This window comes from Leptopilina boulardi, unplaced genomic scaffold (genome assembly GCF_019393585.1).
Source record: "Leptopilina boulardi isolate dan_hultmark-lab unplaced genomic scaffold, ZJU_Lbou_2.1 LbouV2_221, whole genome shotgun sequence".
NCBI lineage: Eukaryota > Metazoa > Arthropoda > Insecta > Hymenoptera > Figitidae > Leptopilina > Leptopilina boulardi.
The window spans coordinates 710,335-737,972 of record NW_026137776.1 but is presented as its reverse complement, the minus strand read 5'-3'; the positions used below and the strand labels follow the sequence as shown (position 1 = coordinate 737,972).

Sequence of the window (27,638 nt, the reverse complement as noted above, 5' to 3'; positions counted from 1 at the left end):
ATGAAAATGTAAAAAAGTTAAAAATGACTATTTTAAAACATTTAATTTTATTTGGTAACAGAATTTTTTTTTACAAATAACAAAGACTTAAGATACAATGAAATATACATTAAATTATTCATAACAAATAAATTTTTAAAATTTAGTATAAAAAAATACTATTTAGTCTATATGACAATATGCGATTAATACCTATAATAAAATAATTTTATTTAAATCATCGATTTTGCTAACCAGTGTGCACGTATACATTATTGTAATAATTGTTCTATAATAAAACAAGATCAGAGTTCTACAATTTCTCTTATTATCTGGATACATAATTATTCAACAAATCCCGTCTAGAACTTTTTTTTGAAAATTTTTCTGTAATATTGTTCTAGAAAATAGAACGAAAAATTTCTATATTAAAGTAATTTTATATTTAATATTTACCATGAGTTTTTAAATGAATATTAATTTAACTGAATATAGAAATTTTTCATTTAGAGTTGCTGGTGCACCAAAATTTTTAAAGTTTTTGTTACCTTCTTATTTTAGAACTGTGAAACGTACAATTATGAAAACAGCAATTCATTACTTTTGTTTATAATACTATCAAACATAAAAGAACAGGAAATACACACGTATTTGTAAATAAACAAATACTTGTAAATAAATAGTTATTTATAAGTGTTAATAAATAACAATTAATCATCAAATCAAAAAAATAATGTTTAATCATGTAACTAATTAATATCAATTCGTGTATTAATATCCATAAAATCTATGTAATAGATAATTTTGTTGAAATGTATATAGAGATTTTATATTTCTAATTGTTGATAATTGTGAAAGACAATTACAAAAAATCATATGCGTGAGCCACTACTACCAAAAAGAAGGATCACCAATATTTTTTAGATCTGTCTGATTACGTCGCTCAAAAAATCTGCCTTGGCTAACTGGTACCATTGGAAGAGCGACCTACAAAAATCATTCTATGGTAATGGGTACAGTGACCGACACCCTGGACATACTTTCAACTTTAAATGACATTTTATTGGAATTTATTAAAGATTTAGTTATAAAATAAATTTCTAATAAAAGATTAGGGTTAAAATTTATAGTATATAAGTTTAAAATTAAAAAACACTTTCATAAGAGTTTATAATATTAATTTAAAAATGTATGGTATATGACAACAGTGAATGACACCCTTTTATAAAATAAAAAAATATTTAAACTACTATTTAAGTAACAAGATATTTATTAATACTATCACAAATTTTATTATTCAGATTTAATGTACAAAAAAAAGTATATTAATTAATTTATTAGCGATTTTTAATTTATATACTATTATTTTTAACAGCAGATGTCATTCACTGTCAGGATATTGATCACTGTTCCTTTTACCCTATATAAAAAGGAACCTTCCCATTCACATTAATTACCAAATATATACAGTTCAGTTTTTAAAAAAACATATACAGAAGTTTGTGGGAACATTAGGGGAACATTAAAAGTTAATAAATTAGGAAAAGTGTAAAACATTTAATAAATAATAATTTAAATTAGGACATAATGTCACGTCACCGTAACATTTTTATGTAAAATTAATTTAAAAAAAAAATACATTTGGAAATAAATAATTGTTTTTAAATAAACAAATATTTGTTAACAAATATTTGTAAATAAACAATTATTTATAAATGAACAATTATTTGTAAATAAACAATTATTTATAAATGAACAATTATTTGTAAATAAACAATTATTTATAAATAAACAATTATTTGTAAATAAACAATTATTTATAAATAAACAATTATTTATAAATAAACAATTATTTATAAATAAACAATTATTTATGAATGAACAATTATTTATAAATAAAACGAATATTTGGGATTAAATCAATTATTTATAAATATTAAATATATAATAAAATAATAATGTAATAAGTGTCACGTCACCGTAACATTTTTTATAAAAATAATAATAATTAATAATTAATAAATAAATATTTATATAAAATAAATTCTTTTATAAATAAATATATTTGTAAATAAATAATTGTTCTTTAATAAACAAATATTTGTAAACAAATATTTGTGGATAAACAATTGTTTATAAATAAACAAATATATTTATAAATAAACAAATATATAATATATAATCATGTCACCGTCACATTTTTTTATAATAAATAATAATTGTTGTTAATAATTAATTTTAATAAAATAAATATTCTTGTAATATTAAATTATAAATGAGCGTTTATAAATAAACAAATATTTGTAAACAAATATTTGCAAGTAAACAATTGTTTATAAATAACAAATGTATTTATAAACAAAAATAATTGTTATCAAAACTAAATATATAGACAGAAATAATCAATGTAATTAATATTAATCAATATGTAAAATTATTATATTTCATAAAGGTGTGATGTTCTTAATATTTAAAATTAGAAAAGACGATCTAAAAAAGCAGGAAATCTATTATGGAGTCACCACTACTAAAAGAAAAAGCAATAAAGATTTTTCGTGTCTGTGAGGTCCCGACATTGAATCTACCCATAGAGGCGAACTGGTCCCGCTGCGAGAAATACATTGGAAAATATTACTATATAATGGGAGACCTTTCACTAAGAAGGCAGTCCCAAATTATACGTACAAAGTTCATCGTATCGAGTGTCAAATACAGTCTCAAAATTTATACGTACAACATACATAGTGACGAGAATCTAATACAGTTTTAAAGTGTCGTCATCAGTTAAAAGGTTTCCAGTAATAAAATCTTAATTACCTCAATAGAAGATCAAAGTCAGGTGCCAAGAAACGAAGATTGGGAAACTCCGCCACAATATAAAATAAGGTAGTTTTACCAAATGTAATTAAATAGATTTTCTAAATATTTGATTGTCAATTAAGAACATTTACATTTTTTTTGAACAAATAATTTTTATTTTTAAACATTCATTTAATAATCCTTTCCCCAACTTAGTTAATTTAACTAAGTTAAATTAAGGAGTTAGAACAGGGTATAATTGTAAGTTTAGATTAGGCAAAATTAATAGTAATTTAAATTTTTTGACATAACAATAATATTAGATCATTCATTTAGTAAAACCTCTTCCCAACTTAGTAATTTTAACTAAGTTAAATTGAGGAAATTAGAATAGGGAACGATTATAAGTTTAGACTAGTAAAAAAATAATATTTATGACATAACACTACTAAAGATATTCCTAAAGTTATTCCAAATAAAACAATTGACGGTGTAATACCAATCGAACATCCAGCGATTTACAGCCTATTATTAGCATGCTCTTGCATGAAAATGGCGCCGTATATTTTATTTTTATATTTTAACGAAAAAACAGAGGTTAGGCTTTGTTCATTTTGTTATGAAACCCTAAACGATACAGATAAGGAAAAATACACAGAATTTTTTGAATGGCACTCGATTGCCAATGTTAACCGTATATTTACTTATTGTCATATATGCAGAGAAGAATTAGTTACAGCTGGATGCAAGGCATCAGAATGATTTGCATGTATTGAACAATTATAACAATTATAACAAATAATAATAATTATTAATAATTAATTTTATTAAATAAATAAATATATTTGTAAATAAATAATTGTCCTTAAATAAACAAATATTTGTAATTAAACAACTGTTTATAAATAAACAAATATATTTATAAATAAATAATAATTATTATTAATAATTAATTTGAATAAAATAAATATTCTTGTAATATTAAAAAAATGACCTCTTTTTCATAATATAAAAAGGCGATATGAAAATAAAAATCTATTCGTTGTAAAACCTTTGCTACGGCAAAGACCTCGTTTCCAAATAAAATATCTTAACGAAAATATATTATTTGTTTTATTAACTTTATTTGACGAAACCGTCACACATATATGCAGGGAAGAATTAGTTACAGCTAGATGCAAGGCATCAGAATGTCTTGCATGTATTGAACAGTATAATATTATAATATTATTATTAATAACAAATATTTGTAAACAAATATTTGCAAGTAAACAATGGTGTATCTAATATAGTTTTAAAATATACACAAGTGTCGTCATAGTACATCAGTTAAAAGTTTCCAATGTCAATACAGTAATAAAAGTTTAACGACTCACAAGATACAATCTGAGGAGACCGAGAGGAAACCCGGTGATTGAGAAAGAGAAGCAATAGAAGAATCATCACAGATTATTTAAAGGTAAAATATGAACCTTTTAAAAACAAGGATTTATTTGATTGTATAACACTAATTGTTGAGAACATTCTACATTTTTTTAAATAAATAATTTTTATATTATATTTTTTAAATCATTCATTTAATAAACCTCTTCCCAACTTAGTTAATTTAACTAAGTTAAATGGAGTAATTAGCATAGGGAATAATTATAAGTTCTGCTTAGGTTGAATTAAAAATTATTTAAATTTTTCTTATCAAATATGACATAACAATATAAAGGGAAACCTTTCACATTGAAGGCAGTCCCAAATTATACGCACGGAGTTCATCGTAGCGAGTGTCAAATACAGTTTCAAAATATATATATCGAAGATACACAAGTGTCATCATAGTTCACAAGTTAAAATATTACATATTCAGAAGTTTTCGTCAGTTACGGTCCAGCATAAAATATACCAGTGTTAATGCGGTAATAAAAATATTAAGACTTAAAAGATATAATCTTAGAAGACCCGGTGTTTGAAAAAGGAAAAACTAATTGAAGAATCATCACACAGCTTTTTTAAAGGTTAATAATATGAACCTTTAAAATTAATGAGTGTTTTCCTGTCTTTCTCTAAACAACTTATTAATTATTAAAGAATATACAATTGTTTATACCATTGTTTAAAACAATAATCTTTTAATTATAAATCCTTCATTTAATACCTTTCCCTAATTTAGTTTATTTAACCAAGTAAAATTGAGGGATTAGAGTAGGGAATAATTATAAGTTCAGTGTAGGTAAAATTAATAAAAATCAAAAAAAAATTTTAAGAAATTATGACATAAGAATTAATTAAATATAATTGCAAATAAATAATTGTTTATAAATAAACAAATATTTGTAAATAAACAAGTATTTGTAAATAAACAAGTATTTGTAAATAAACAAGTATTTGTAAATAAACAAATACTTGTAAATAAATCATATGTGTGAGCCACTACTACCAAAAAGAAGGATCACCAATATTTTTTAGATCTGTCTGATTACGTCGCTCAAAAAATCTGCCTTGGCTAACTGGTACCATTGGAAGAGCGACCTACAAAAATCATTCTATGGTAATGGATACAGTGACCGACACCCTGGACATACTTTCAACTTTAAATGACATTTTATTGGAATTTATTAAAGATTTAGTTATAAAATAAATTTCTAATAAAAGATTAGGGTTAAAATTTATAGTATATAAGTTTAAAATTAAAAAACACTTTGATAAGAGTTTATAATATTAATTTAAAAATGTATGGTATGACAACAGTGAATGACACCCTTTAATAAAATAAAAAAATATTTAAACTACTATTTAAGTAACAAGATATTTATTAATACTATCACAAATTTTATTATTCAGATTTAATGTACAAAAAAAAGTATATTAATTAATTTATTAGCGATTTTAAATTTATGTACTATTATTTTTAATAGCAGATGTCGTTCACTGTCAGGATGTTGGTCACTGTTCCTTTTACCCTATATAAAAAGGAACCTTCCCATTCACATTAATTACCAAATATATACAGTTCAGTTTTAAAAAAAACATATACAGAAGTTTGTCGGAACATTAAAAGTTAATAAATTAGGAAAAGTGTAAAACATTTAATAAATAATAATTTAAATTAGGACATAACATGAATATAAACAATTATTTATAAACAAATAAAGGTTAATGAATAACAATTAATAATAAAATCAATTAATGTTTATAAAATAATGTGTCACTTCACCGTAACATTTTTGTTATAAATAAATATAAATAAATAATTGTATAAAATAAATCAGAGGTGGTCGAATTGAGTAAGTTTTTAATAAATTTGTTAAATAAATAGATAATTGTTTCTAAATAAACAAATATTTGTAAGAAAACAATTATTTATAAATATTAAACATAAAAACAAACAATTATGTATAAAAAATGAATGTTAATAAATAACAATTAAGGATTTATTTAGATGTTTGAAGACTAATCTAATTGCAAGTACTTCAGTCAAAGTATGTAGAGCAAAATTAGAAACAATAAAGTAAAATATCGGTACAGTCCAACAATATAAAAAAAGGTGTCGGTCAGCTTTTAATGAACTTAACTATCTAACCCAAGCAAAAACATAGTGATGAACTTAATAGACAATATTAATAACCAGGTTAGACCATTCAAACCTACAAATTTAAATTCAGCTTTTCAAAAAGCTCTTAACGGAAAGAATTGGTGCCGAGAAAAAGTAAGAAGCCGAGCATTGACAGCAGCGACTATGAAAAAACCAGTTGGCTACACATCTATGAGACGTCCTACAATAAATAACTTTTAGAGAGGGAATGCACCAACCATCAGGAATCAACCCACAAATGTTCCTAACTATGGATTACTGTTACAACAATGTGCACAAATGTTTTGCAATCATTGTAAAAAAACAGGACATTTAGAAAATCAATGTTACAATAAACAAAATTTTCCAACTCAGAACCAGAAGCGACCGCTCCAAGTAAACAAAATTACACAAGAAGACTTACAGGAGAACAAAACAAGATCTTCATGTTTAGAGGAAGAAATAGTATCATTGGAGGAAGGACAAGAGATAAACCAATACGAGGTGTCAGCCGAATTTCAGCAATATGCGGACGGTTACTTTTCATCCGAGGCAAACATCCAGAAGGAAGAATCTACAGTTTATTAGTAGATTCGGGTTTATCAATCAACGTGATCAAATCTTCCGAAGTACCAATAGGAACAAGAAGGTTTAATCAGCTAAAGAAATTTTTTATGGGTGTCACGTCACCGTAACATTTTTGTTATAAATAAATAATAATAATTATAAATAATTAATTTAATGAACCTCTCCCCAACTTAGTTAATTTAACTAAGTTAAATTGAGGAATTAGAACAGGGTAAAATTGTAAGTTCAGATTAGGCAAAATTAATAATAATTTAAATTTTAAATAAATATGACATAACAAAGTAAACCAATGGGAGAGAAATGTTTTGTGTTTTAAAGATAGCAGCGAAGATTTTTTATAACAAAAATGGGGGGGGAAAAGTTGTATGGGCCAAGTTTTTGGTCCACCTTACCAGCAGGGCAGCAAGCGGATATCAGAAATCAAATCGGAGACCAGGTTTTAAAATATAGGAAAGGTGTACATTTTTATAATAAAAGATTTTTTATTATATGAAAGAATCGTATTAAAATGGTAAGTATATATAAAAAATGGTATTAATTAATTCTTCATGTTGTCACGTCACCGTAACATTTTTTTATAAATAAATAATAATGTTAATAACAAAATAATCGTTCCCAAAATACCATGTATTAGTCCATCCTAAAAAACTACGTATAAATAAAAGGGCACGAACCATCGAAAATCAGTTGTATCGTTACCATAGAACAGTAAACATGTATTTTGAATAAAGAAAGTTCATAGTAACTAAGGTTACTTAAACAATTTCTACTACTTTATTTTTACCCCATTACATTTTCTGGCGATCCTGCCAGGATTTGTCAAACGATTGGTATAGGAAGAAATAAAAAAAATAATACCACAGTATTATAATCTCCTACATTCAAATTGACAAATCCTTTGATTTCGAACTATTTTCAAAATCAACTTACAACTCCTAGTTTCTACGGGGACTAGAATTATTAAATCTACTGTTGTCAGAGGTAGCTAAATTGAGTAGGCTTTTTACTACGAAGAAACAGTGCACAGCAATTTCGAGTACAAGAAAGAAGAATCCTGAAGTTCCAAAGGATACGTCCGGACCACGACTCTTCAACTGTACGTCAGACAACATTATCACAACGTAAGCTCATCTAATAAAATATTAGAAACAAAAATTTGTTATAAATATTTCTTGAATATAAATCCTTTTTACATACGTTGAACGGTGACTGATTGCTACGACAATCAGGTAGGGTTAAGTAAGAAATATTTACGGTGTTTAGGCTTGCAACTTCTGACAATGAGCCAACGGACTCAATGACAGACCCATTATTACAAATTTTCGAACAACTTAGAATAATTCAAGAGAGACAGACATTGTTAAAAAACAATTTCATAACTTTAAATGGGGAAAATTTAAAGAGAGCAGAAGAAATTAAACTATTGGCCCGACATGCCAAAGTCCTTATAACAGATGACGACAACCAACATACCCAAACACCATCAACATTAGATTCAGAAGAAAAGAAGGAAGACAAGCAACGAAAACCAAAATATGTACGCGACCACCCAATTAACATCGAACCACTATCTATGGCAAAAGACATTATTAGGACAATTGAAAATCTAAATGGCAGCTACGATGTTGGAGTAAATGATTTTATCAAATCAATCAAGAAAGCAAAAGATAGATGTTCACAACCATCTCTATTGTTAGATTTGATATTGACTGAAAAAATTTCGGGAAATGCCAAAAGATGTATACGGCATAATGCAACTGATTCTTTTGAAGATTTGTTCCAATGTTTAAAAACAAATTTAATTGCAACTACATCAGTTGAGATATGTAGAGCAAAGTTAGACACCATTAAACAAAATACTGACACAGTGCAACAATACAATCAAAGATTTCGTTCAGTCTCTAATGAACTTAACTATGCAATACAATCAGAACATCCTCACTCTAGGGAAAGAAAAATAGTCCATCCTAAAAAACTACGTATAAATAAAAGGGCACGAACCATCGAAAATCAGTTGTATCGTTACCATAGAACAGTAAACATGTATTTTGAATAAAGAAAGTTCATTGTAATATGAAGTTTATGAAGAAATATTAATTTCGTAATTGTCCTTTCTAAAACGACTTTCACCAAAAGTGGTTCCTTTCCCAATTGTTAAAAAAGAATAACTTGTTTCCTAAATGCATTACTGTATATATCAGCGAGCATCTTTTGAAAGTAAAAGAAAGTTAATAATATTGTTCTACCTCTATTATATTCCCTGTAAATGTCTCAGAATAGAAGTAATTTTAGAAAAATATATTATCTTTTATTAATTTAAAATTAATAAAAGTTGCATCATTACTGTCTCGCCCACAAAACAAATTAGTATTAGTCGAAATTATAACATTAATGAAGAACAATTTCTTTTCACGCAATTCTTGAACTTGTTTTCTGTTTACCCAATATTAACCAGTAATTTTTTAACAAGTTTAAAGATTAATTGGATAAATAGAAAACAGGTTATTAATAACAATTACACTTTTATAAATGTGCACACTGAGTTAAATATTGTATCAAATAAATATTTACTTGATGCAAATAATGTTTTGTTATAATCAAATAAACTGTATGTGAATCAATAATGATTATGTCTAAGAAATAAATATATAAGTGTGTCGTTTAATATGAGGTATTGCATAATGGTACCTTGAAAGTCTTCTCACAATATTCGCTTTCAACTTCTAGGTTTTCTTTAGTTAAATAAGTGTAAAATTCACTTTCTTATATTATTATTACTCTATAACACTTATAATATACTTGTACTTCTGCTTTGTAATTGTGATTATTATTCTACTATATTAAAGCAAAAAAAAATCACTAATTGTCGTGCGTTTCGGCAATGAAATATATAAATACTGAATTATTGTGCCGTGCAAATTCAAAACAAAGAAAATTTATTTAAAAATTAAAAATTTGAATGTAATTTGATTCCAATATGATAAATAATAAATTTTTATATTCTACTGTAAGTAGAATTGGTTTTTAAAAATTAACCACTTTAAACATGCTGAAATATTTACCTATGTACTTGTAAGATGAATTTAAAAATTTTCATTCAAATGAATAATTAAAAAATAAATTTTCAACCTCCTCTAACAAACGTTAAATAAAAATATTGTGTGATACTAATTTTTTTTCTTTTACTTAACCGAAAAAGGATTTTCCTCTTCTGTCAATTTGACCATTTTTATACTTCTCCTCCATAATCTAGCAGCATCTTCATCGCTTTGTGCTCTCGAAGCTGCTGACGCTACGGCACATTCTCTGAAATAAATAATTCAATTATAAAAACTATTAATATTATTATTGTAATACACTAAAAGAAAATATTGAACAAAAATTTTATTAAATATAGTAGATATTTTTCAATTTAAGGAAATAATTTTACAAAATCTTTACTGAGATTTAATATATATTTTATATTAATTTTTTCCAGTTTAATGTACGTTTTCCCTAAATTAAAAAGTATTTACGAAATTTTGTTATTTATTTTCTTTCACGTGATAATTAAATGATGCTTTAAAAATATTCTACTTGTAATATAATCCAGTTTGTTTTCCTGCTTCTTCGTCAACTGCGCAATGAATAGTTGTTTGACAACCGCGATCAGGTGTTTTCACAAAAGTACCAATAATTAAACCAAACAATGTTCTAGCTCCTGGGAAAAAAGCTGAATCTAAATGACGTCCTAATTCAGTTGCAATTACACCTGGATGTAAACTGTACACATTTATTCCTTCAATTTTAGCCTCTACATTAGGAAAAAGAAAAAGAAATTAAAAAAAATTTATATATTAAAAGAAAAGAATTATTATAATAAATATTTGATTGTTTCATAAATATTAGTAAATGAATTCATTTTTGTTGATTATACCTTTGAGTTTATGTACCAAACCTCTTGAAAAGAGTACATTGGCCAATTTACTTTGTGTATATCCTTTCATGGGTGTATATGAATTTTCTAAATTCAAATCATTCCAGTTTATATGACCGTCTAAATAAGATAGAATAAATAATTATAAATTTGAAAAACAATTTAGTTAATTTTTTTAAATGTACGATAAAATTTTTTTTTTTGATAAACATATTAAATAATTACTTTTATGAATCATTGATGATACATTAATAATTCTACAGCCAGGTGTAGAATCTTTTATTTTTGGCAATAACAATAAAGTTAACAAAAAATGTCCCAAGTGATTCGTTTGAAATTGATATTCGTAACCGTCCTCAGTTTTTTCATATGGACACAACATCACGCCAGCATTGTTAATTAATATATGAATTTTTGGTTCAGTGTTAATTATTTGTTTAGCACATTCTCTGACACTAGCAAAACTAGTTAAATTTAATTTACAAACAACCACTTCGCCTACTTCTCCTTGAAATTGTTCTCGATTAGGTCTATAGCATTTAGTGAAAAATTTAATTAGCAAAAAGTTTTTTTCATTTTTTTTAATTTGTACAATTATTCATTTTTATTAAAAAAAAAACATACTTTAGTGTTGGCGTGGATTTTATTTCCTCAGCTGCTGCTTTCGCTTTTGTAAGATCTCGACATGCTAATATTACTCTGGCACCTGTAACAATGTTTTTAGTTTATGTCAAGTCTGTTAAAAATAATAATAATAATAAATATATTTAAATAAAATAAAATTAAAAATTATAGTAAAATTTTTCTCGAATAATGCAAAAATAATATTATTAAAAATAAAAAATATATTCATCTTTCAAATAGTTACTTTTTTGTATCACAAAGAATACAGCCGTATAGGATAAATTATGGGGAAAAATTCCGAAAATATCCGAGAGTCAAAAATAGTTATTTAATTTATAGCAAACTTTAACAAAATGATATTATATGATTATAGTGGAAAACTAAATATAAAATATTATTGAATTTGATAAATTATTTTTTGAGTTATATAGAATTTTTAAATTTCTATAATATATCCTATATAGCCTCGGGAGTAATAATTTTAGTATTTTAATATTCGAGCAGCAATAAAAATCCCATAAAAACTTGAAGATAGGCACGACAAAATTATATGTATTTTTTTTATTTCTTTTTCTTTAAATTATGTATAGAAATGGATTTTGTAGAAATTTCGAATGTCACTATCTAGTTTCCACCATCAGACATTTTATGAAACAGGTTGGGAAACAAAAAAAAAATTTTCCATTTAAGGTATCACATCGGTAAAACCGTTTTCTATAGATTTTCTTGAAAATTTTACCATATGTTCTTATTATCATTCTTGACAAATTTGCAAAATATGAAGAATTTTGGCCGTACGAAACCAGAGATATTAGCAATCAAAGTTGCTTATTTTGCATGGGAGACGGGACTAATGTATGGGGGAGAAGTACATTTTCATAAATATCATCAGAAGTTTTCTATAAATTTTTTTCAAAAACTAATGTTGAATTCACGAATAAATTTGGAACTAAAATATACAAAGAAATTTATAATTTACCGTGCCGTTTATTTGTAATTATAAATTAAAAATTCTATTTCATGACGTCATTTGCAATATATAGCACACCCGCCACTTTGATGTAGCAACATCGCAGGATGGTAACATTAGTTAGAGAAAGACAGTAGTCCACAGTAGTCAAAGCGAGACTTATAGCGACGTTGTCAAACCTCCTACTCCTTCCAATCGCTGCTAGTGTGGGGTATACGTGTACGAGTGTATTTGTAGAAGTAGGTACAGTATGAGCTGAGAGTATAGGGAGTTGAGGGCGAAAGTATAGAGCGGGAAGTAGTAATGCGAGCTACAAACTTTTGACTCCGATTAGTGCCGATGTGATACCTTAAATGATTAATTTTTTAAAGGCTTGAAAGTATTAAAATTATAAAAATTTTATCTAAATTTTGAGGTTATATTCGTTTTCTGGTTAGAGGAATTTGAAGTTATGTTTGTCAGACATAGCCTCAAACACAACAGTCCCTTGACCTATGTTTTTGAATTTTGAGGTTATCTTTGACCTATGACCTTGAATTTTGAGGTTATGTTCGAACTAAGACTTTGAATCGTAGAAACCTATGCCCTAGAATTTTGAAGTTATGTTCGATCTATGACCTTGAATCTTGAAGACCTAGGACCTTGAATTTTGAGGTTATGTTCGCTTTAACCTATGTTTTTAACAAATGACCTTGATTTTAAAGGTTATGTTCGTTTTAACCTACATTTTTGACATATAATCTTTTTAAGGTTATGTTCGTTTTAACTTATATGTTTTTGACATATTTAGTACAATCCTTGTCAAAATTTCTGAATATATTGCACTAACAAAAAACATATAGGTTAAAACGAACATAACCTTAAAAAATCAAGGTCATATGTCAAAAATGTAGGTTAAAATGAACATAATCTTTAAAATCAATGTCATATATTAAAAACAGGTTAAAGCGAACATAACCTCAAAATTCAACGTCAAGAGTAACAAAACTAAGACATATATTTTTGACATATGACCTCGATCACCTTTATAATAATGATTTTTGAACGACTTTTTTTAAAAATAAAATTTGACCTTAAAGAACAAGGTCAAAGTTTAAATTTGCATATATATCTCAAAATCGAATTTTTGTTTTTTTTTACTATAATTTAAGAAAAAGCTTGACTGTATATTCTACAAGGTTTGTGCATACATGTAAGGAGTGTTGCCTACTCGAGGGATTAATTGTTAAAATTTCAAAAAATTAAAAAGGTACCATTCTCAAAATTACATATCTTGTAGAAAAAATGAGTAAAGCTTTCCATTGAGACAGTTAGAAAAAAAAGAAAAAAAAATCAATTTTTAGGATATTAAATTTAAATTTTGACCCTGATTTTCAAGGTCAAATTTCATTATTAGAAAAAAATTTCAAAAAAGTCGAAATTTCAAAACTCTATAACTAAAAAAATATTTTATGAAATTCAAAAATTTTTTATATTTACTAGCGATGACAATATTTTAGCAAATTTTTGAATTAAATTTGATAATTTTGAAATTTTTGACCCGTATATTTTAGGAATTTGGCCCCATATTTTGAAATAATACATTTTTGAACAAAAAATGTCTATGGGCGTATATTTACTTTTTTTTCAAGAAATATTATTCGTACAGTTTAATATTTATTTGAAAATATTTTGAGGCAAAAGAATATGGTATAATAAATAAATAACAATAATTAAAATAAAAGTCATCATTTTTTTTTAATAATTACAAGTTGCGGTTGACTAGGATTTAAACCACAACCTTGAATTTGAGACTAATAATAAATGCAAAAAATAAAGATTTGTAAATTAAGATATAAAATATTATATATTTCACGATATTGCAAATTTGTTATGTAATTTAAAATTAAATAAAATTAATTTTATAAAAATTTCTAAATATTTTTCAAAAAATAATTTTTTTCTTAAATTTTCTTTTCTTTTATTTTTTTCATTGAATATTTAAATAAGAATAATAATTTTAAAAAATAATAAAAAATAATAAAATAATGTTTTTGTATTGTTTTTTGTATTTTAATAGTTTTTAACTAATTATATTTAATTTAAATTTCGAATTGATTGAAATAAGCAATGAATGTATGCACGTTCAGTGTTGAGGATTATTAGGTTTAAATTGAAGATAATAATCTTTCTGACCGTAATTAATCTTTATAGAATTATTGTTGAGTCAGGAAATTTAATTATGTAGATTTTCATTGGCCTTGTATACATTGTGAGATTTTTAAATTTTTTTTCTAAAAATTAAACAAAGAAATAATTAAAAAAAATAATAACCATCTTCAACAGTATAGCGGATCTAGAATTTTCTCCAGAGCGGGAGTTTACCCGAGATTCAAAAAAATTCCGTAGCACGCCCTCTATACCTTTTAGTTTTTATTTTTACAATCTTCTTTTTTTGAGGAAAAAGTATCAGAACAACACCAAAACTTAGATATTATGAAATTTGAATGAATAAATTATTTTGGTATTTAAAAAAAATAATTTATTTAAATTATTATTTTATTTATTTAAATGTATACTTGGCTACAAAACAAGAAAAAAAATTATTTTTTTAAAATTTTTTATCTATATAAAATAAACTAGGTACTTAGGTATATAAAATATAACTATTTATATATAAATATTAATAAAAAATAAAATATTTTGATTGTAAGTATATATATATTTATATAAAATATAAAAAAGTTTGTATAAAATTTGTATAAAATACAAATTATTATTAATATATTTATTTTATTTTAAAAAACCGTTTAATTGACTTAAAAATAGTAATTATTATTGAATTAAATACAAATAAATATTTATCATAATTATTTTGAATCAAAAAAAAAAATTTTTGTCCAGTGCATTAGTATGTTTTTCATTTATTTATTTTGTTTGCTTCAGAAATGGGTTTTAATTAATAAATTGATAATTTCAAACCAATATGTAATAACTGAATTTTTTTTTTAAACTAAATAAAACTTTTTTACATTTTTTTAAAAATATTAATTAAAAATTACCTCTTCTATAAAGATCCTTAGCTGCTTCTTTTCCAATGCCAGTATTTGCTCCAGTAATTAAAACAGTTTTACCGACAAGTCGAGCTTTACTTTGACACATGCGATTAAAGGGCCACATTTTAAAAAATACGTAGCTCTTGATTTTTTTTTTAAATTTTAACAAAATTTGAATGATTCACTGTAAATTTTTATTTAAAATTATTATTGATATTTTTTATATATTACTGAAATCAAATTTTTAGAATCGGTTAAAAAATCATTGTATTCTACTCTTCGTCATAGCAACACAAGGTATATAACTGTTGGAACATTACTCAAGCACTACGGTATAGTAGTAGACCTGACCGTTATTTTCATTCTTTGTAAAGAGAAGGGGAAGGAATTTAAAGAGAAAGTCAAAAACAGACGGTATTAAGAAAATCAAAAATCTTTAACAGAAAATATATATAGGTATATATATGTATCTATATTTGTAATTTTAAAATACTGTCTAAATTTTAACATTAACAACATTTTTCATTTCTAAAAATTTTTTTTTTCTAATAAAATAGATTTTTCTAAATTGGATCAAAATTTTTTAAACCATTTAAAATTTTCAAAAACTAATTAATTTTCAACATAAAATAAATTTTTTAACTCCGGAAGTAATCAAAATAAGTTTCTAAAATTTTTCTAATTGGATAAAAATTTTTCAAACGGATAATTTAAAATTTTCAAAAAGTAATTAATTTTCAACAGAAAATAAATTTTTTAACTCCGGAAGTAATCAAAATAAGTTTCTAAAATTTTTAAACCAAAAATTTTTATAATTGGATAAGAATTTTTCAAACGGATAATTTAAAATTTTCAAAAACTAATTAATTTTCAAAATAAAATAATTTTTTAACTTCTAATATAATTAAAATAAATTTCTAAAGTTTTTAAATTTTTAGTTTTATATTAACAATTGTTATTTTTAGCATTTTTTTTCTCGAAATCTAATCTGACGAATTTAAAAACAAAAAAAATTTATTTATTTAACAAACATATACGGGCAACAGCCCTTGAGATACATGAGTATAGTAACAAATAATAAGCGTGCTATGATAAATTTAGTAACAAGCCACGTAATCTCGAGCAAAATATATTTATGCTTGGTTCAAAAAAATCAATATCATTGGAAATATCATTCGCTTCAATACATATTCTACTAAAGACTGAATTTTTACCATAGTTTGTTCTATGTGTAGGTACACGAAATAATTGATAATGACGAAGCGCAACAGATGGAACATAAAGATTAATATTAGACACAAGTTCAGAACAGTTTAGTAGGCCATGTAATATTTTGTAAAAGAATAATAAATCAGAATACAGAAAGCGAGCAGAAATTTCCGGTATATTTAACTCATTTCTGATATTGGTATAATCATGACTGTGTCTGTCATAAGTCATACCCAAACAAAAAGATGCGAATCTAAGAAAGCGATTTTGTACCCGTTCAATACGCCTGATGTGCAAATCATAATATGGAAACCAGATCAATGATGCAAATTCCAGAATTGATCTGACCAATGAAAAAAACAATACTTTTAATACTAAAGAATTTTTAAATAAATTAGCATTTCTGGTAATAAAGCCAAGAACTTTTAGAGCTTTACTAATAGTAAAAGAAATGTGGTCGTTAAAAGACGGATTTTCACAAAATTGAACGCCAAGATCACGTATCATATGAACCCTTGTAAGAGTAGTATCCCCAATGGAGTATTTGTGCCTGGTAATGATTTTTTTCGGTGATAAGGATAAAACAGAGCATTTATCCAAATTCAAATGAAAATTATTACCTTCACACCAAGTCAACACACCGTCCAAACCTGACTGGAGCAACTCATAATCTTCATGAGCGTGAATTACTTTATACAACTTAAGATCATCTGCGTACAAAGAAAAAGAGCATCCGTCAAGAACAGTGCATATGTCATTGATGTGGAGATTAAACAAAAGCAAAAAATGTTCTTTTTTTATCATAGAATATTGGTATGTAGTATTAAAAAATAATTTATGTTTAAAAAATTGTTTATAAATATATTTTTAAAAATATTTATTTATAAAATATTAATAAAAAACAATTGTTTCATTTCCTATGTAAAATTTAAAATTAACTTAAATATTAATAATTTTTTTTGTCCAATAATTTTAGAAAATATTGCTCACGCTAGGAAGAAAATAATTTTTTAACATTGAAAATTAATTCTTAGCCTTTAAACTAATCTGAAAACGAAAAATTCGTTCGTTGATTCGTCGAATTAACGTTGGTAACTTCAGCGTCATAGGAAAGGGACACAACAAAATTTTCGTTGTTATTATAGGTAAGAATTTTTTTCCTGACATTATTTAGGATTTAAAACTGCGTTTTACGCTATAAAATTTTTGACTATTTTTTATTTTAGAGAAAGTTTCAAACCACAAAAAAACGTTCTTTGCCCACATACCCTTAACCTTATCAGATTTGGATTTTTTTCTAACTTTAAAAAACATGTTGAATTTTATGTGGCATACATTTTTTAAAAAATATTTATGGATTGACTTGAAATTTGTTAATCAGGTGTTTTTGGGGTCGCTGTTGACGAACCTGAAGTCAGATTTTGAAAATTCAAAATGGCAGATTCAATATGTTGGACAATTTTTTTTTTAATTTCATTGGATTTACTTGAAATTTTTTACTTAAGGGTTTTAAAAAAATTAAATTTTTTTATAACTTAGTATCCAAGGGTTTTTGCAGTCGCTTATTACGAATTTGAAGTCAGATTTAAAAAATTTTAATATTAATTTTAAATTCAAAATATTTACTATAACTTACCAAATAAATTTTTATAAATTACTGTATAAATTTCCATAAATTACCGCATAAATTTCCATAAATTACCAAAATAAAATTTTTAATTGTCGTTCGCGCTATATATATTTTTGTAAATTACCACGAAATTTTTCATAAATTACCGAAATTAAAATCTTTAATTGCGATTTATGCTTCACATATTTTTATGAATTATAGCCAAAATTTCTATAAATTACCATATAAATTTCCATAAATAACTGAAATAAAATTTTTAATTGTCGTTCGCGCTATATATGTTTTTGTAAATTACCGCGAAAAATTTCCATAAATTACCGCCAAAATTTCCGTAAATTACCAAAATAATAATTTTTAATTGTGATTTATGCTTTACATATTTTTATGAATTTTAGACAAAAATTTCTATAAATTACCGCATAAATTCCCATAAATTACCTCGAAAATTTCCGTAAATTACCGAAATAAAAAATTTTAATTGTCGTTCGCGCTGTATATATATTTTTGTGAATTATCCCAAAAATTCCCATAAACATTTTAAATCAAATTTCAACTATTTTATAGAATTCAACAAGCAAAGAATTTTTTTTTCAATTTATTTAAAAAAATTAAAAAATTATAAAAAATTTTTCCGGCTCACCATGGATTCATTTATTTCTTGACACTTAATCTTCAAAAATATGTATTGACATTTATCATTTCGATAAAAAAATATTTTTAAAGTTTCAGACACCAAATCGTGCGCTACGCGGAGAATCACCCACATATTACTTCTATAAATAAAAATAATGGAACGTAATTAACCGATTAACCTCCTTATTATTGACTTCTGCATTTAATATTAACTATAATATAAACTTCTAATTAACTTTTTTTTTTGTTTATAAATAAGTTCAATGTTTACTATAAACAGAGAAAAGAGAAATTTATTTGATAAAAGTAATCGATTACTTTAATATTATCAAATAAATGTTTATTTGTATCAAATAATTATTATTTGAAATATTTGTTTGAAATACAAAAATTATTTATTCAAATACAGTTTATTTAATTCAATTAAAAAATTATTTGGTCCAAGTAAATATTTATTTAATAATAGTCAAGTAATCGATTTTATTTGGAGCAAATAATTTCTTTTAATGTAGTTTTTTCACTCGGAGAAAAGCTGTTTTTGTCACAGAGCAAAATAAATATTTATTTGTTAAAAATAAATTTTATTTGAGTTAAATAAGAATTTTATTTGACACAATATAATTTAGACTTGAGCTAAATAAAATATTATTTTTGCTAAATAAATTTTTTTTATTTAAAACAACTACTATTATAGGCTACTATTAAACTATTAAGCTCTGAGACAAATATATTTTTATTTGCTTCAAATAAATTTTATTTGTCTCAAATAGACGCAAATAAAATATTTCGCTTTTGTAAAAAAAAAAAATTTATCCCGTTTTAATATTAAAAAAAAAAGTTTTACAGAAAATATTGGAATTATTGAAAAATTAAAATTTGAAGATTCCGCAATAAAGTTGACTAAAATAATTTTTAATAAATAATAAAATATTTTTTAATAATTTTTTTTGTAGATTAAATTTTCACCCTCTAAATATTCAATTTATTATTATTATTTTTAATAAATTAAAAAAAATTATAACTTTTTTCTTTAAGTCTCAATCGAAAAATGTTAGAGGAAAAAAGTGTCTCATTTCGGGAGTATTTTAAGGGAAAAATATATAAAATAAATTTTTTTTCAAAATTCAAAATTTTGAATTTTTTTGAGACTCAAAAAATTCGTTTCAAAATTTGTTTCAGCCTCTATTGGAAAATGTTACGGGAAAAAAGTGTTTTATTTTGGGAGTATTTTATGGGAAAAATATAAAAAAAAAATTTTTTGATTTTTAAAATTTTCAAAAACTCAAAATTTTGAAAAATTTTTGAATTTTTTTTTTTTTTTTTGAACCTTAGGCTTCATTAAGCCCTTTTGAAAAAGTCTACAAAATTTTAGATCGATTCATGAAGATTTATTCGAGTAATCAAGAAATCAAAAAATTATCAAAAAAGAGACGAAAGATTAAAGGCATTAGCTCGACTTTTTCTTCACCCTCTAAATATTCAATTTATTATTATTATTTTTAATAAATTAAAAAAAATCATACCTTTTTTCTTTAAGTCTCAATCGAAAAATGTTACAGGAAAAAAGTGTCTCATTTCGGGAGTATTTTATGGGAAAAATATAAAAAAAAATTTTTTTGATTTTTAAAATTTTCAAAAACTCAAAATTTTGAAAAATTTTTGAATTTCTTTTTTTTTTTGAACCTCAGGCTTCATTTTGCCCTATTTTGAAAAAGTCTACAAAATTTAAGACCGATTCATTAAGATTTATTCGAGTAATCAAGAAATCAAAAAATTGGCAAAAAATTCATTTGAAATACGACATTTAAAAGTAAAAAAAAAATATATAATTGTTTTAAACGCAAATAAAGATATAAATAGTTGCGGTCCAATGTTAAATTTGAAATTCAATTTTTGTCCAGTAAATGTATGCCTTGACTTTTTCTACATATAGACGAAACAAAAGAAAAGAAGATGCAGATAAGAATTGAAATGTGTGAGTGGGGAAAAAAATCGGACTCGTAGGTACGAAATAGAAACCTGTTTGGAGTTTCAGTTTCAATATCCTCGCGACACATAACTTGTCGCATTCTTTGGTGCACGTGTGCATCAAGAAAATTCTCAATGTCAATGGCACAACATTGTTTCTATTTTTTGTTTTTTGTATATTATTTTTCATGATTTTATTTTTTATTTTTCTCATTGAAATCAATTTTTCACAGAGCGTTAATATTTAATAAATTAAATTTTAAAAACAATTGTAAAATGTTGAAAATTTATAAATTCAATTTTGAAAATATGAAAAATATATTTAGACGTTTTATGTCTATTGTTAAGGATACAGAAGTGAAGAAGAATGTGAAGTCATTTGAAGAAATTCCTGGTCCAAATGGTTATCCTCTTATAGGGACTTTTTTCAAATATTTTCCAATAATAGGTAATTAATTAATTAATGCAAATAATTTCCAATAACAAAATTTTTGTATTTTTACAAATAATAAAAAATTGTCAACTTGGAAAAAAGTATCAAAAAATATTTTTTCAAAAAATGGTACAAAAATTTTCTAAAAATTAAAAAGAACTGAAAAAATTTTTATCACAGAAAAAGTAAAAAATTTGTTGAATTCAAAAATAAGTAAAAAAAATTTTCAAAGTTTAGAAGGAATTGAAAATTTTTATTCTGTAAAAATATATGTAAGTTTTAAAAAAAATATTTCTTCCTAGAAATCCAATAATAATTTTATATTTGTTTTCTTTCTGTAATTAAAAAAAAAGTTTTGTCTGTCTCAATTTTTAAACTGTCTTTAAAAGTAAATTTTTTTTTTTAATGTTTCAGGAGAATACGATGTTAAACGATTACATATAACTGGTAAAAAGAAATTTATGGCGTATGGACCACTTGTGAAAGAAAAAATTTTAGGTCAAACGATAGTTTGGGTTTTTCGTCCCGAAGATATTGCGGAAGTTTTTAAATCTGAATACGGCAAAATTCCAGCAAGAAGAAGTCATCTTGCACTTTACAAATATAGAACTGATAGAAAAACAGTTTACAAAACAGGAGGACTTTTACCAACGTGAGTTTTTTAGCAATATTTATTTTTTATATTTAATAATCTCTAAATTTGAATTAGTAAAAAAATTTCAACTAAATTCTGATAAAACAAATTTCATTATTTCTTTTCGTTAATTTTTTTTTTTTTATTTTAAAAGTTATTATTTATATAATATTTAATAAAAAAAATTTTTTTCTTTTAGTTAAATTTTTTTATTGTAAAATGACTGACGATAATGTTACTGTTTGAAAAATTATATCAGTGACTCAAAAAATTGACGAAGATTATTGAGTTTAAAAAAGTTGCAATTTTTTAAAATTTTTTTTACAAAAAAATTTAAAAAATTTCAAAGTTAAAAAAACTGAAATTTTTTTGCAAAAGCCGGGAAAAATTTCAAAATTAAGAAAAACTGAAAATCTAAAAAATTTTTTGAGGGCAAAAAAAAAACTAATAAATTCCTAATTTCAGAAGAAATTGAAATTTTTTTTTCTCAAAAAAATTGAATTAAAATATGTAAGTTTAAAAACATCAAAAATTATTTTGAAAATCAGTTTTCATTTAAAGAATTTCCTAGAAAAACTGGAAAACTACTTTTTTTAAATATAAAAAAGTGAGATTTTTTTCTTACAGGTAAAAAAATTTCTTTAGTTTTTTTTTGAACTTAAAAACAATTATTTTTTATCATCTGCTTAGATAAATTTTTAATTTTTTAGAAAAAAGTTAATTTTAAAGAACTTTAATTTTTATAAACTTGGAGAAATTTTTTTTTATTATTGAAATTTTTCACTTTTGTAAAAAAAATAAAAACTTTCGCAGTTACAAAAATATAATTTTTTTTTTCGAAAACCGGAAATAATTTACATAATTAAGAACTGAAAATTTTCATATGAGAAAAACTGAAAATCTAAAAATTTTGTTGAATTCAAAAAAACTATAAATTTTCTAAATACAGAATTGAAATTTTTTTTCTCAAAAAAAAATAAATTTTTAAATGTAGGTATAAGTTCAAGAAAAAAGCAAAAATTATTCTAAAAGCTTTAGTTTAAAAAAAAATTTTTTTTATAAAATCTGGAAAACTAAATTTTTTTCTTATAGGTAATAATTTTTTTAGTTTTCCTTTAATTTATTTTATTTAATAAGTTAATTTAATTTATCATTTGTTTAGATAAATTTTTTGATTTTTTAGAAAAATGTTTTAAAAAACAAAACATCTGCTTTTATAAAGTTGGAAAAAATTTTCTTTTTTTTAACTTTGAAGTTTTTCACTTTTTTTTAAATTATAAATTTTGTTAACTTTTAAATTTAGAATAATTGTCTGATTCAAACATTACATTCTGGATTAGTTTAAAAAATTTGAAAGTCAAAAAAATTCATATTTTTTGAGTAGAAAATTATTGGATTTCTTGAAAAATTATTGGTTTTGTTTGATGATTATATACTCTGAAAGAAATTATCAATAATTTTTTTTATCTAGATTAATTAATTTTTATTAAACTGAAAAATTGTAAAATATAATTTATTTTCAAGAAGAATTTGAAGGGCTTTAGTTGTTAAATTCCAATTATTTTATTTTTTTATAAAATCTCACTAATTAAAATTTAACGAAGTGATTAAATTTTTCAGAATTGAATAGTTGAATTAAAAAAATATATATTTTGTTTGATATATTATAATTTTTTGCAGCAATGGTACAGAATGGCTGAGAATAAGAAGAGAATTTCAAAAATCATTAAGCAAACCACAGGAAGTTTTAATGTATCTAAAGGAAATAAATCCAATAATGGAACAATTTGTAGAAATTTGCAAACAAAAAGACTATGACGATTTTCATCCTCTTTTATCTCGTCTTTATTTGGAGTGTTTGTATCTTATTTAAAATATACTACAATATTTCTTAAATATAATTAAATAATGTTAATTTAAATATTTTTTTTTTTTTTTTAGTAATTGGTTTAGTTGCATTTGATGAGAAAATGAACAGTTTCTCAAAAGAAGAAATGCAAGAGGATTCGACGTCTTCAAAATTAATTGACTCTGCTTTTGTCACAAACGATGCTGTTTTACATTTGGATGGAAATTTGAGGCTCTGGCGCTTTTTTGACACTCCTCTTTATAAAAAAATGAGCAAAGCTCAAGAATTCATGGAATCGTAAGCAAAAACGAAAAGTAATTTTCAAATTAACTCGATTTTTCTCATAAAAACATATTCTAGCTAATAGAAATTTTTTTTTTTTTTTTGTCTTTTCTCTAGAGTCGCTATTGATATGGTGAGAATAAAGAAACAGAAATTGAAAAATTTTTCAAAAGATAGAAAACTTTCTTTATTGGAGACATATTTAATGAATCCAAATTTAGATGAAAAAGATGTCGTTGGAATGGCTTGTGATATGTTACTCGCTGGAGTTGACACTGTAAGTGTTAAATAATTTAATTTTTAATTAATAATATTATTAATTTAATTTCTAATTAAAACTATTTCATATGGAATTGCTTAAATATAAAAGAAAATATTTTCATAGACAACTAATACAACTGCGTGGGCTTTATATCATTTGGGGAGAAATTTAAAAGTCCAAGAAAAATTATATCAAGAGGCTGCTACTTTGCTTCCAAATAAAAATGATTCAATTACTTGTGATATTTTAAAACATGCAAATTATACAAAAGCTGTTTTAAAAGAAACTCTCAGATTAAATCCTATTTCTGTTGGAGTTGGAAGAATTTTACAGACCGATGTTGTTCTTGATGGTTATCAAGTTCCTAAGGGAGTAAGTATTTTTCAAATAATTTTAAACTTTACAAAAGAAAATAATTATTCTCAATGAAAGAAATAATTATGCTTGGTCTGTCCTTCTGTCCTAACTTGAAGTTGGCCTTTTCTGATTTCACGTGTTTTTTTGAATAGTAATCTTATGACGTGTCAAATTTTGACAATTCTTTTTCTCATTTTTGCCAAAGTTGTATAATTGTGTTTCCAAATTTCGGAACAAGTTTCTTTAAAATTTCAAATTCGAAAATTCAATTCACGAAGCTGAAGTACACAACGTTTACCAACGAAATTTTTTTTAAAGTTGTATATTGATTCAAAAATTGTATACAAATACAAAAAATTTATGATGAGAAAAAAGAGGCGCCAGGAAATTTCGTACAAGATAGTAATTTGAAAAAAATTTATTTTTAAAAATTAATTTTTAAGGTACCAGGGGCCAACGAATACCTATTAAATATTAATTATAAAAACACAGGCCTCGAATCAACTTAAAGACACAAAAAGTCGTTTTAGTCGATTTATATTCCAAAAAAAGTGGATTTGTTTTTTATTTTAACAAAAATAGTTTACAGATTTTTAAATAAAAATTTTTTTTTAATAATAATCTTTTTCGAAGGGTTAAAGTTGAAATTTTTAGAAATAATTAAATTTCAAAAGATATTGTTAATTTTCAAACAATTATAAAATTTTACAGAACTAAAAATAATTTATCAAATAATTTTTGGAAAACATTTTTTAAATTTAATTGAATTTTCAAAGATTTAAAATTGAGATTTTTGAAATTAATTGAAACTTTAAGTGTTTTGTAATTAAAAATTTAGATGATTTCACTAAAAATTTATTAGAAAATGCGGACAAAATACAATAATTTGAAAATCATTTTTAATTGAAAAATGGTTTCTGATAGTTGAATTTTCAAAGAATATTATTAAAATAGTTAAAAATAATTGAATTTCCTTAGAGTTATAATTGAAATTATTAAATTTCAAAAAAAAAAATTTTCGATGGAAAATTTTAGAAACAATTAAATTTTAGATGCTTTTAAATTCAAATTATTGAAAATTCAATTAATTTTGAATTCAAATTTTTGAGAATAATTAAATTTTATTTGATTTTAAATTTGGAAAATAATTGAATTTCAATTCATTTTCAATTGAAAATTTTGGGAAATAATTGAATTTTAATTGAAATTTTGGATAATAATTTAATTTAAGTTCATTTTTGATTGAAAATTTGGATAATTAATTTTGAATAGAAATTTTAGAAAATAATTGAATTTTATTTCATTTTAAATTGAAAACTTGGTAAATAATTAAATTTTAAATTGAAAATTTTGGATAATTATTGGATTTTTAATTGATTTTGAATTAAAATTTCGGGTAATAATTGAATTTTAGTTTATTTTGAATTGAGATTTTTAAAAAATAATTCAATTTTATTGTGATATTTCTTTTTTAAATTATAAACAATTGTTAAATTTCATAAAAATTTTAATTGAAAAATAATTTTGATATAATTGAATTTGTGATGTATTTCATTAAAATTATTAAAAATAATTAATTTAGTGAAGAATCATTTTAGTTCAAAATTTGTTAAATAATTGAATTGAAGAAGATCTGAAGAAGATCTACATTTTATACTAAAAAAATGTATTTTATTTACATTTTTTTTCAAATGTAAAAAAAAAATGTCGCATTTTATTAAAATAAGTCGATAATAGTCGTATTTTTGAAAAAAGTCGGAAAAAGTCGTATAATCCGAGGCCTGTAAACATATAATTTTCATTATTATCATTTAATATGTAATAATATTCTAATGAATTAAATTATTATTGATAATATTAATCTTTAATTTCTTCATAACAAACAATGAAATACTCAATTTGGCGCGCTTGCGCGCGTTTAATTTTGCTAGTAATAAATAATTTGAATAAAAAATCGAATTTGTCTTTTTTTTTACAGACAAACGTTGTAACACAAAATCAAATAATCTGCCGATCTCCGGAATATTTTTCTGATCCGGATTCTTTTATTCCTGAACGCTGGTTGCGAAATGGAGACAGTGGAGGATATAAAACAGAGAAACCAATTCATCCTTATGCTGTTTTACCATTTGGACATGGATCTCGATCTTGTATAGCTAGACGCTTGGCAGAACAAAATATGCTAGTTTTTCTATTAAAAGTAAGAGACTGATCATTAAATTCTTTCGTTCTATTTTCAATTATTAATTTTAATGATTTTTTTCAGATATGTAGAAATTTTCAATTTACTTGGCAAAATGGAGAAATTGACTGTATATCTCTATTAATTAATAAACCAGATGCTCCCATTAAACTTAAATTTTATCAACGGTAAAATATTGTATATATATATGTATGTTATAAAAAATAATTTAAATTAGAAATCAAAAACTTTTATTTTTACCTTATATAAAATAGTAACTAATATTAGGCCTCAGATCGAATTTAAGGCGCAAAAAAAGTCGATTTGGAACAAAATTAGAGAAAGGCAATTTTTTAAAATTTAATTTTAAAAAATATTTTATTTTTAATAACCATTGTTATTAGATATTAAAAATAAAATTTAATAATTCCTTAATAGGAATAATTTAATAGAAATTTATTAAGAAATTTTATTCAGATAATATTTTAAAATTGAACTTCGGCAAATTTTTAAGAATTTCGAAAGAGTTAATAAAAAAAAAGAAAGTTATTATTTTTTTTTTAAATTTCAAGTCTTATTTAGGTAAATTATTTATGAATTCAGAATTTTCTCAAAGTTTGAAGTTTAAATTCATTTTAAAATTTGCATTTTAAAGAATATTATTAGATATATAGTTATTATTTAGATGAATTATAATTTTTCAAATTAAAATTTGACAGATTTTCA

General features: G+C 23.6%; 2 protein-coding genes across 6 annotated transcripts; one reads left to right on the top strand and one right to left on the bottom strand.

Annotated features, from left to right (window-relative positions):
* Window positions 1–43: 43 nt before the first annotated feature.
* On the bottom strand, window positions 44–15,810 carry LOC127279608 (retinol dehydrogenase 11-like). 2 transcript variants are annotated; one of them, XM_051302053.1, is made up of 7 exons: window positions 15,480–15,808; window positions 11,469–11,550; window positions 11,070–11,374; window positions 10,845–10,964; window positions 10,505–10,721; window positions 10,120–10,234; window positions 44–966 (listed from the first exon to the last, which is right to left on the bottom strand). In XM_051302053.1, the coding sequence occupies exons 1-7, from the start codon at window positions 15,595–15,597 to the stop codon at window positions 871–873; spliced, it is 1,053 nt and encodes a 350-aa protein (XP_051158010.1). In that variant the 5' UTR covers window positions 15,598–15,808; the 3' UTR covers window positions 44–870. The 2 variants fall into 2 exon arrangements, with proteins under 2 accessions (XP_051158010.1, XP_051158011.1); XM_051302054.1 differs by lacking the exon at window positions 44–966 and adding an exon at window positions 2,865–5,298 and having other exon boundaries at window positions 15,480–15,810.
* On the top strand, window positions 2,189–27,131 carry LOC127279606 (cytochrome P450 302a1, mitochondrial). 4 transcript variants are annotated; one of them, XM_051302048.1, is made up of 9 exons: window positions 2,189–2,865; window positions 21,262–21,361; window positions 21,761–21,998; window positions 23,661–23,836; window positions 23,922–24,126; window positions 24,229–24,388; window positions 24,497–24,745; window positions 26,709–26,930; window positions 26,997–27,131. In XM_051302048.1, exons 3-9 carry the CDS (start codon window positions 21,808–21,810, stop codon window positions 27,102–27,104), a joined length of 1,311 nt encoding a protein of 436 aa, XP_051158005.1. In that variant the 5' UTR covers window positions 2,189–2,865; window positions 21,262–21,361; window positions 21,761–21,807; the 3' UTR covers window positions 27,105–27,131. The 4 variants fall into 4 exon arrangements, with proteins under 4 accessions (XP_051158005.1, XP_051158008.1, XP_051158007.1 ...); XM_051302050.1 differs by lacking the exon at window positions 2,189–2,865 and adding an exon at window positions 17,809–17,827; XM_051302051.1 differs by lacking the exon at window positions 21,262–21,361.
* Window positions 27,132–27,638: the final 507 nt, after the last annotated feature.